At 37.8% G+C, this 12,001-nt stretch overlaps 1 protein-coding gene across 3 annotated transcripts in view; it reads left to right on the top strand.

Moving 5' to 3' along the window:
- Positions 1–12,001, top strand: part of LOC132640864 (WD repeat-containing protein 26 homolog) — a 28,825-nt gene that overhangs the window by 9,817 nt on the left and 7,007 nt on the right. For 2 of the 3 annotated variants that reach the window (XM_060357664.1, XM_060357661.1), the window contains 3 exons: positions 7,832–7,933; positions 9,497–10,126; positions 10,722–10,960. In XM_060357664.1, coding sequence (XP_060213647.1) covers positions 7,832–7,933; positions 9,497–10,126; positions 10,722–10,937 — 948 coding nt within the window. In that variant the 3' untranslated portion in view covers positions 10,938–10,960. Of the gene's footprint in view, positions 1–7,831; positions 7,934–9,496; positions 10,127–10,721; positions 11,108–12,001 lie in introns of those variants that run through there. The other variant, XM_060357663.1, reaches the window with a different exon arrangement.

Here is a 12,001-nt window from a genome sequence, read left to right as displayed (position 1 = left end):
TTTTGTTCCTTATCAAAGGGGATTGAGACGGTGATATTTTGTCTCCTTTCTTATTTATCCTGGCAATGGAGGGCATGAGTAATATGTTTCAGACAGCTAAGGTGAATGGCTAGATTAGGGGATTTCAGGTCGGTGCAAGAAACTCGGGGATTACCCAGTTGCAATAAGCATATGATACTCTTATTTTTGGTGAAGCAGTGGAAGAGAGCATTTTAATCCTAAGAACTATCTTTATCATCTTTGAAGCAGTTTTAGGATTACACATTAATTGGGGTAAAAGCTTCATTTATCCAATTAATGAGGTTGCAGAGGTGGAAAGCTTGGCATAAAAATTAGGAGGTAAAGTAGGGGAGCTTCCAACTATATATTTGGGCATGCCTTTGGGAGCCAAGAGCAAGTCAAAAGAAATATGGAATGGGATTTTAGAAAAATGTGAGAAGAAGCTGACTAACTAGAAAAGCCAATATCTTTCCCTTGGGAGAAGATTGACCATGGTCAACAGTGTGCTAGATGCCTTACCATCTTACATGATGTCCATATTTCCAATACCTGTCAATGTGATCAAGAGAATTGACACCCTTAGAAGGAACTTTCTACAGCAGAGGAATGAAGATAAGAAGAAATTCCACTTAGTCAAGCGGGAAGAACTGGCTTTGAGCAAGAAAACAAGGGGATTGGGTATCAGTGATTTGAAACTGCAAAACCAAAGTTTGATGATGAAGTAGCTATGGAAATTTGCTACAGAGGAAGACATGCTATGGAAGGAAGTCATTATGCTAAATATGGTTTGGAGGACAGGTGGATAACAAACATGGTTAATATTCCACATGGATGCACTGTTTGGAGGGCAATTAGAAATCACTGGTCAATGATGCTTGCAAGGACTGGATGCAAAGTTAAGAATGGGGTAAAAGTATCCTTTTGGATGTATATGGTTGAGTGACATAGCTCTGAAGGTGAAATTCCCTGATTTGTTCATTCTTAGTCAAAAGCAACATGCTACTGTTGCTGAGATGTGGACTGGACAAGGGTGGGATTTGGACCTGAGAAAACACTTGAATGATTGGGAAATGGAGATGGTGGCAGAATTCCTCAATTCAATGGCAACAATCACCAACTTAACAGGGGAAAGATGTAATGACCTGTTTGGTTGTTATAGTGTTTTTGACCAATTTTCAGCTGTTGACTTTTCCAAAGTCTTATGATTTCGATTTTGACCCGCAGGGATAGGTGGTATGGTTCCCGAGATGATCGGGTGAGTTTTAGTGTGACTTTTGAAAATTTGAGCTTTTAAGTGAAAAATGTTTGACCTACAGTTGACTTTTGGGTAAACGAACTTTTTTCGGAACTCCGTCGATTTCGAGAGGTCTGGATGGTCGTTTGTGACTTGGCAGGGTATTCGGTTCGGTTCCCAAGGCACACGGGAGCGTTTTGGGCTATTGGTTGGAAAGTTGGTCTTAGGTCATTGGGGGTTGACTTGGTCAAATAGACTTCCGTTGGGAATTTCGAGGTCGCGGGTGAGTTCGTATCGTGTTTTATGTATGTGTGCATGTTTGTTTTGCATCTGTGAGGCCTCGGGTGATTATCGGATTTCGGGGTGTAGAGTTTGAGACAAATTCCATTTCCACTTCCCCAGACTGATTTTCGAGGCAGACTTGCGAGTATTCTAGGGTGAGCATCTGATGGCCACTACTCAGACTCTTCTATTTTACTGCCTTTATTTCCTATTCAGAGACAGATTTGTTATTTTGAGACTTGTATATTCGAGACATATCATTTAGTGCTCTTGTATTATTCAGACTAGATCTGGGGGTTGTATTTATGGTTTCCGCACGTTACTCATATTTGTATGATTAAGACATGATTCCGTTTTTTTTATTTATTCCTTATTATATGGAGTAACGATTGGACAAGGGTTCGCCTACCGAGGTGAAAAATGGTAGGTGCCCACACGACTTAGTAAATTGGGTCGTGACAAGTTGGTAGTAGAGCCCTAGGTTACCGGGTCTATAAGTGCAAGAGCATGTCTTGTAGAGTCTTGCGGATCGGTACGATGAGCTCCGTACTTATCTGCGAGAGGCTATGAGACATTTAGGAAACTTTTAATATTTTCTTTCCTTCGTGCTACTTCATTCAAATTGGTATTTAGTCGATTCCAATTGGTATCTGAATCTCTTTATCTTAATCACCCACGGAGGGTGGAAACTCTTGCTTAAATTCTTATGCGAGCGGTTTTGTTATGATGTGGCTTGGTATGGTACGAGATGTGTCATCCTGATTCGGACGCGTGACCAGGTTCAGTTTCTAGCTATAGCTTGAGGTTTTAGTTGTGTGGCATCGTGGTTAATACTCGTTTATTGTGGGGGTTTCTTGAGAAATGAGAGAGATGGTACAAAGAGTTAAATGGTCTCCATGTTTTCAGTGTTGGGTTGCTCGGAAGAGGCAAAAATGCATTTATGGCTTAACAAAAGTGATTTATTCAATGATATGATTGGTTGTTGGAAATGTTTCAACTTCGTCAGGGAATTATGATGGTTTGCGTGGCACGGGTGTACCAATGGTAGGTCAATGATTCATTAGTGGCAGGGTACTAGATGTCGATATGCGGGGACGAGTGTAAGTTCGGTAAGGATCATCGGATTTGGTGAAGGTATAGTGACTGCGTGTAATAAAAAGGAGAAGTTGAGGATAAGGACATAAAGGACGACTTTTATGGAAAAATGAGTAGCGAAGTAGGATTTCTTAATATTTATTGGTAAGAGTACCTTGTGTTATGCGACGGAGGAGTAAGGAAGAGAATTGGGATAGATCACTCTCCGCTATTAGGATGGGAACAATTGGCATCTGATGTGCTCGTTAGGATAAGGTTGTAAAATTTGTACGAGGGTGGATTCCGTATTCGGCCATGAAAAATTGAGTTGGGCTTTGACGTGTCTATATGGTAGTGGTTCGTGGGTTCTTCTAGGGAAGTGTTATCGGTTCTAAATCAGAAGGCAAGGTTACTTGTGACGAGTGAAGACTTAAGATATTTGGCAGCTGTGGTCCTGGTATTTCAGTATGGGTGTGTTCGCCGGGTCTTGTGTTTGAGGAATGGTAAAGATATCGTGGAATCAAGAGCTAGTTGATTTTATAGTTATGGTGATAGAATAGACATAAGGGTCAGTATTGAGTTGGTATGTTTGGTTATGCCGTGGGCCAGTGGTTGACTAGTAAGAATGACTCTAGTGTTTGACGAGTGTGAAGTTTTAGTACTCAAGGAGCTGTCGGGTGTTGCATCTGGATTAGGGTTAAGAGCCTTGTACCTATTGTGTAAGTTTCGACTGGTTCCTGCTACTATTGGTGTACTAGTTTGAGTTGATCGAATGAAAGGGATAATCGCATGAATGGTTAGAGGTGTTCTGGTTCGACAATTGGGGCATTCGAAGTGGTAAATCAATAATGAAGTTTGAATAAATTCGAGTTGTGGAGAATATTTCGAAATTTGAGATAGGGGAATTTGAGCAAAGGCACCTTGATAGAGATATGTGGGGACATTAGTAGGACTGCATGTGATAAGCTAGATTTAGAGAGTATTCAGTTTTTGAGTTGAGTGAATTAAGGGAACTCTAGTGGTTAGAGTGTGTGGTACACTACTATCTCCAGTATTGACTCGGCTAGTTTGCTAGACTTATGATTATGCGGTATTCTATTGTGTGGGTTGGAGAAATGGTTAAACGGTGACGATTATTGTGGTATGACTGAAATTGAGGAATTGAAGAGTCAAGGAAAGGTATAGTTGATCGAAAATCGGTAAGGACAAAGTACATCTTCGGGATTACTTGGGTCAGTATAGGTTGTGGAGATGTTTTGCATATTTTAGATGAAGTCTGACCGTGAGTACGCCTAAAGAAAAGGACTAAGTGATATGGTGAAATTTCGTGAGGTTTCGTGATCGGCGACTAGTGAGAAGAATTTCAGGTAACTGACATGTTAAGGTTTATAGGAAGTGGCTTGAGTGGTACACTGTTGGAGAGTTTCGTAACACTCTACATTGGATAAGTTAGTGTTGTTTTAAGAGAAAGGATTTTGTGAAAATTCCTATTATCCGAAGGCTAGAGTTATATTCTTGAGATGGGACCATATTCGTGGTAAGTGTTTTATGTTATGAGTAATATTGACTGGATATCTTGGGTGAATACTTTTGGATATTAAGGACTCGGAAATAGTTTTGCTAGGTTGGCACAAGAGGTTGCGAGATTTGATGCTTTCAGAAATGTTATGGGCATATCGAGGTATTACAATGGGAGGTTCGATGGTTAAAGGGTTATTATTAAGGCTACAGGTTTTTGTGTCAAAAAGTTCAGAGTGTATCAGATTTTCTATCGGGTAAGGGTTGAGAAACTCGAAGGCTGCATTCATAAGGTAGAGTTCTTCGGTACTTAGTTGACAGCTTGGATATGACTTAGCTTTTGGAGTCAAGGGTGACAGACATGATTGATTATGCGTGAGGAATATATTAGAATTGGTTGCCACAGATGCGTGGTGGGAGTGTGATTGGTTACGGAAATTTGGAGTCAGTTCAAGTGGCTATTGATGGTATTCGGGGGATGTGCATTCATTCGGGTCAGTATTGTTTGATTAGAACTTGATGGACTGTGTTCATATCTCCAGGAGGACTTATGGGTTCCCAGTAAATCACCTTCACGGATTCAATAGGTTTCAGTTCAGATTTGAGGTATGACAGGTATACCGAGCTTTATTAGGGTTTGTGAGTGGACTTGATTTTATTTTACCAGGGATAGCAATTCAGACAGATATAATGGTTTCGTCGATACTTGGTAATGATTTGAGGAGGTACTATAGTTGCGAGTGGTCTTTAGTGTGATCAGATAGTTTCCTGCGGACTTTGCTCGGCAAGGTATTTAGTGGTATGCTTCGTGTTTGTGGTTGGAAGGTTTAGAAAGACTTGGAACTAGCAAAGTCGGCTATGAGTAAGATCAGTTTTGATGAATTGCGTCTAGTTCTCGGATAAAGCAAGAATTCTTTTCTGGCGAGAGTAAGTCATGGTTTCTGGCGTGTGCTTATGTGTTTTTAAGAAATCGTGGTGAGAAGAACAGCTTTAGAGGGGTGAAAGAAAGGTTAGCGGAAATCAGGATATTTTATCGGTTCAGAGTGGGCGATGTTAGTGTATATGGATAAAAGTTTGTGCTGTTTCGAGGATTATTTGTGGGATCTATTGGTCGCTTCAGGGGTATGGTTATATCGAATCAGAGAGTTTCGGTGAAAGCAACTCTTTTATTTGGGGATCAGTTGTGAGAGGAACTTAAGTATGGAAGTATGGGAATTGGGTCATTTAGCTATGTTAGAGGAAGTTTGACTGATAAGGTGAGAGGGCAGTGATTGTGGCGTACCTCGTGCCGTGGGGGCTTCCGTGTTGTTGTCGTAATAATTCCCTGGTTACCGTCCGCTTTCATACTCTCTTCTTTCATTCGAGGACGAACGATTATTTAATTGGTATCTGATGTAACGACCTGTTTGGTCGTTATAGTGTTTTTGACTCATTTTCATCCGTTGACTTTTTCCCGAGTCCTATGAGTTCGATTTTGAGAATCAGAGATGTTTTGAGAACAAGCAGAACAATTTACAGAAGTTTAGGATGAATTGTCTAGCTCTTTTTTATTTTTGGTGCAAACAGGAAATTTTAGGTCAGAGAGAAGATATTTTTGATGTATTAGATCTCTTGTAAGAATAGAAAACAGTAGAGATCAATGCTGTAAATGTAACCTTTTGGAGGGGGACTACATATTTTGATGTAGTACACCTATGAATATATAGATTAATTGTTACAAGTCTCACAAAAAAAGAAAAAAAAAAAGAAAGAGAAAACCTAGGGAATGGGATGTGGTGTTGCCCCTTTAGCCCTTGTGTGGGTGATTTTGAAAGGAAGGAATAAGAGAGAGTTTGAAGGGGTAAAGATTGCAAACTTGAGGTATAACCTCGTGTTTTTAGTTTCTTTTGGTGCACCCACAAGGTCCCTATTTGTATAGATGATTGGGTGGTTTTCGTAGAGAATCATGTTTTGATTTAGGTTCTCTGCTTTTCGATATACCTCTAATAATGAATAGAAAGGAATAATGATTTGGGTACAAATAAAGACTCTTTTTTGACATGTAGTAATAGCTCTAGAGATCACAAAAAGGGGATTTGATAGATGTTGCCTTTTAGCAAATGCAAAAGGAGTAGTCTTCCAAACAAAAATAGTAGGAGTAGGAAGAGAGGTGGATATGACAGTTTGATCAAGTTTACTTATAGAGAAATATGGAGAAATCTCGGAACATGTCAATTCTCATGAAGTAAGAAATTGATATGTACTGAAATAAAATTTTCTCGAGGAAGAGTACACAAAAAATGCATTTGATAGATTTTGGTGTAAGTTGTCTTTATCGATGTTGAATACCGAACTAGGAAAATTGATTTTGATCTCAGTAAAGAGCTAAATCAAGGACACTTGTTGCAAATAAGAAGATGACATTTGATTAAATAACAAGCAGTTAGAACTTCACTTTTTGACAATGAGAACATGGTGATGTGTATGTAATGTGTTAGCTGTTTAATTAAGTGCCTAGGTATTTGTTTAGCAGCTTAGTAGGCGTTTGAAAACAAGTAGTATTTGAAGTTAAGTTGAAAAAGAGCATTTGGAAGTTGAAGTTGTGATTGGACATGAAAATACAGTTAAAATTTTGTGAGTGAAAACTTTAAAAAACTCCTAAAAACTATTTTTCCAAGCTCCAAATTCCATATTTCAAGTTTGAAGTTGAAATAATGAACTGGTTTGATAAACACACGCTTATTTGAAATAGTCTCCAAATATTTGAAAGAAAAATCTGTATTGCACAAGAGATAGAAGGTTGGACTTCTCTATAGGATTCTAGTAAGTTTCTTTCTGTCGTTTTCAACTAGAACTTATGACGTTTTTCTCAACCACCCGCGAGGTGCTCGATAAAAGACTTGGCCTCTTCCATGGATAGAAAAATTTATTTGGTCAATTGAAACAAGTCAGATGATATAGAAGAAAGTATTTCAGACAATGATGTTTGGGATGACTGGGTTGGAAGAAGGAAGCATTTAGTAAGGAGAATGACCATCAACAGAATAGTTCTTTTCAGGATATGTAATCTATTACACTTTGCATCTATACAGAGAAAATTGTACAGAAAATGAAAATCAATCGAACACTCCTATGACTACTTTTGTTCTTAAAAATACAATGACTTTGGGAGATTCATCACCATTGTGGCAATACACGAGGAACAAGGAAGAGTGATTATTCTCCCACAGATCTTTGCGAACTCAGGGTGGAAGGATGTTGCAACGGAGATTGAAAAATTTACTAGTAAGAGCCTGGTTAATACGGTGGTAGTTCAACCAAAGGTGATCTCTAAATCCTTTTCTAAGGTAAATAGAAGTAGCAGATGGTTCCAAGGAGAGCCCTACAGGCAAAGAACCGAATTGGTGGGTATTAAACCAGCCAATGTGACCAACCGCACGGTTATTGAACTGCTAGGAGAGAGGGGGAGGTGGATGCAAAGTCAAGAAAATTTTACGTTCTCATTAACATTGAACTTCTGGATTTTCCTTTGTTCCCATTTACTAGCTATATGCATCAATATTTGCTTTTCCGATAACCAACTTTATTCGTTCTCCATTAAAAAACAGTTTCGTCGTTTTCCATGTTTATGATCATTTCTTAACTTTCACTGATATGTGGAGTAACTTGAGTTTAATTTCTGCAGATATATTTCTGTTAACACTTGGATGCCTAATTGTTTCTTCATTGATTGTAATGCACCAGATATTACAAGATCACAGTAATGAAGTATGGTTCTTACAGTTTTCCCATGACGGAAAATACTTAGCCTCGTCAGCTGCTGATTGTTTGGTGATTCTATGGGAGGTAAATTTATGTCCTCTTGAAGATTACTTGTCATATCCTCTATTGATATATCATTATTAGATCATTAATCACATTGGTTTCAGCTGAATTTCATTTTGTATCTATTACCATCCTGGTTTGCTATAGGCTTTTACGTTTCTAAGTGCAGAATTAGTATTGGTGGATGGTGAAATAGAAGTGCAGTAGAAGTTTTACGAAATATTTTTGACCTGCTTATTTGCTCAAGCTATGGGGATAAAAATTAAAATATAGTTCACAAATACCCTAATTATGGAAATGGACGTATTTACAGTCAGTCTTCTCACTAGTGTGAATAACTTCTTCCTGATCTAAGTCACAGTTAAGAGAATCCTATGCTTGAGGAAATAATCTAGTAAATTATCTCGTGCTTGATTATTCGTCAATCCGAGACTCCCGCAGATTGTAAGGGTGTCTACTATTTAATCATTTGAAAAGAGAAACCTACAAGTGTATCCTGGGCTTAATCTTGTTCTGGTGAAGTGACAGATTATTTCATTGTGTTTTATTCTTTCTTGAAACGTAGATTAATGTTAGTGCAACTTAATTGTATCAAAAAAATAAAAAAGAGAAAAAAAGAAGAAACCTAAGTAGTATCAATTTTCGATTTTTATCTATTTTCCATTTTGATATACAGTTATAAAATCTCATCATTGGTCAAGTTATAATACTGTTGCTGTTTAAAGATATCCAGCTTTGTACGTGGAGATCAGTACTAATCTATGTACTCGTAAAAAGAGTTGGTATTTTTTTTATTTTTTTTTGGTTGAGAAAGGTGACATATATTATATATCAGTTGTACAAAGGATATGCAGATCATTTTACACTCCGAAAGAACACAAAAAAGAGCTCCTTGCTCTCCTTACAAGGATTCTATAATTTCTATAAAGATTCAGCATTATCTAGGAGTGTTCTTCCCACACCAAAAATAAAAGAAGAGCAGACAGTTGATCTTAATTTTCTTTATTGAGTTGCAGGTTCCTAAACCCACATGGTGGGATTATACTGGGCTTGTTGTTGTTGAGTTGCAGGTTCCCAAAAAAAAAAAAAAAGGGGGTTATAGGTTTCTTCAAAGTATCTTGTGTTTCTTTGATTCTTTCCTTCCACACAGCCTGCCACACGTGGGCAGGTATTGTTTGCCACCATTTTTTCTGTCTAACTTTTCCAGCAGTGTTATTCCAACATTCCACCAGCTCTCTTGTAGTTGGTACTTGTATTGGCTTTTTTTGGTTAGTCATGTGGTGCATTCATGCGTTCTTGTTGGTGCTTTTATGGATATAATGGAGTTAGTTTTTGACATGTACGATGTGCAAGGATCATTCTCCTCCTTTTGTTGTTTCATATTTGGGAAAAGTTTGAAAGAACTGATTTTATTTTTCGTGCGGGAGCTGCTTTTGGGTTCAGACAGGAAGCACTGGGAATAAGAGAATACAAAGCTGTCTGGAAATGTGATAGTATTATTTATAATCAGAACTCATTAGGAGAGTATTGTGATAAACATAAGTTTAGTGATCTTTTTCATCTCTCGGCTTTCTGTTTTTGTAGGTGAAATTGGATGGTTTGTTCTGCGTGAAGCATCGGTTTTCTGGTCACCAGAAACCTGTCTCCTATATGTCTTGGAGCCCTGATGACCATCAACTTCTCACCTGTGGAGTAGAGGAAGTTGTCAGACGGTGGGATGTTGAATCAGGTGAATGTTTACATGTTTATGAGAAAAATGATCTTGGTTTGATCTCGTGTGGATGGGCTCCTGATGGCAACAGGATATTATGCGGTGTTACAGACAAAAGCATTAGCATGTGGGATCTGGAAGGGAAAGAGTTGGAGTGTTGGAAAGGCCGTCGGACTATTAGAATATCGGACTTGGGGATAACTAGTGATGGGAAGCATATAGTATCTGTTTGTAAAGATAATATGATATTATTATTTGGATGGGAATCAAAAGCAGAGAAAGTAATTCAGGAGGATCAAACAATAACTTCATTTGTATTGTCCACTGACAATAAGTATTTATTGGTTAGCCTTTTGAATCAAGAAATCCATCTGTGGGATATAGAGGGAACTGTCAAACTCGTATCCAAATATAATGGGCATAAACGTTCACGCTTCGTTGTAAGGTCTTGCTTTGGCGGACAGGATCAAGCATTCATTGCCAGTGGAAGTGAGGACTCACAGGTACTCCTCTTGTTGATCAAGAAACACAATCATTGCCAGTATAATCTAACATCTTGTGATATACTTGTGACATATTTATAAATTTACTCGCCATGACATGCCTCATGTTCTAAATATCAAATTTCTAGTTTGCACATTAGAGTGGTAATTGTCAATAGTATTCATTTGCATCCTGTGTGCTGAATGAATGAAAACTACAGATTTACCTGATCACCCAAAAAAAAAAAAAAAAAGTAGTTGGCAATAATACATGAGAGGAAGGTATGCTATTTTGGGCTCAATCTATTAGCAATAGGGTTCCATTTATTCTAACTCTTACTTAAAAATAAAATAAAATATAAAAAGGTTCCAACTTCCAAGGTCAAAAAAGAAAAAAACTAAAAAGGTTTCATTGCTCACTTTCAAACGCAAATTCTGCATCAATTCTAAAATCCAAGTCTCTATTTCCCATTGTATCTTTCCATTCCGTCATCAGCAGAGGGACTTGTGGCCCCTAAATAATTCCTGCTTTTGACTTCTATCTATCTAAATGTGCTGCAATGCATTTATCATATTTAGATTTGCTCTTGCATGTATACCCCTACCATATTTTCAGGTTTATATATGGCACAAAAGCTCAGGAGAACTTGTTGAGACGTTGGCTGGACATTCTGGAACAGTCAACTGTGTTAGCTGGAACCCATCAGATCCTCATATGTTGGCATCTGCAAGTGATGATCATACTATTCGCATATGGGGCTTGAATCAAGTAAACATGAAACACAACGGCACAGTTAGTAATGGTGTACATTACTGCAATGGGGGAACTTAGAAGTCTGGGAGGCAAACTATAGGGTAATGTTAACTAGATCCTTTTTCGTAACGATTGCTTTCTATTTAGATTCTTTTATATCAATGTCAAGCTAACATTTATGACAAGCAGGAATATGAAATTTACTTTAAGTCCAGCAATAAATCCGTGTACTCTAGTTCTTTTATTGATATCTTGTGTGTGTGATTAGATAGAAGATCTTCCCTTCTTGTCTGCTGTACTGGTTACTTCATCGAGTGTGTCGGTTTGCATTTTCAATTACATTGCTATTCAACTGACTCTGTGAGCAGCCTAGGCTTTATACAGGTTACATGTCATGATGCCAGATTGCTATAATATTCTCCACTAGCTCTCATATTAGATTAGCTGATCCAGTTTATCTATATTTGCGGCCAATCCTAGGTCCTTGAAGTGAAAACTCATTAACAAAAGGGAGATATAATTGGATCTATCAACTGTTGTCTTCATCCACCCTCTCCCCTTTCTTTCTGTTCGACATACTTTATACTTAAATATTCCAGTTAGTGTCGTTTGGTTCTCGCACGAAGTTGTGCGAGGATATAAAGATTGTGCTACTGAGATTAATAATCATCGGATTACTTGGTGCATATGCTTTTTTAGCCGGATATTTGGTTCATTGCATTAAAAATGAGATGTATGGAACATGTGTTTGGTTTTTAGATTTGATCGAGTGTTGTTTACATTTTTACGTCTTAGGTAAATAAGAAAAGCGGAAATGAATTGAGTTTATTTTGGTCTTTTAGAGGTGTCTTTGATGAACCTAGTTTCTGTATAAGTTATCCCAAAGGATCCCGTGTAACCAAGTCCTCAATTGAAGTATAAAGTTATCATGATATTACTATATGTAATAAGTGGCAATGAAAATTTTTTGTCGTCCTTGGTTCCCTTTGAACTATTTGGTTGTGGAGTTTGTTAACCAAGAGGATTTGCTTCTACAAAACTAGCCTTATATTTGATATTTATTGTAACATATACCAAGTATGTTTCCAATGAAACAAAAAATTTCCAAACCTTTTTTGGTAATACATAGCCCTTAGTTCAAA

Source organism: Lycium barbarum, chromosome 5 (genome assembly GCF_019175385.1).
Source record: "Lycium barbarum isolate Lr01 chromosome 5, ASM1917538v2, whole genome shotgun sequence".
Classification (NCBI taxonomy): domain Eukaryota; kingdom Viridiplantae; phylum Streptophyta; class Magnoliopsida; order Solanales; family Solanaceae; genus Lycium; species Lycium barbarum.
This window is presented reverse-complemented; position numbering and strand designations above follow the sequence as displayed.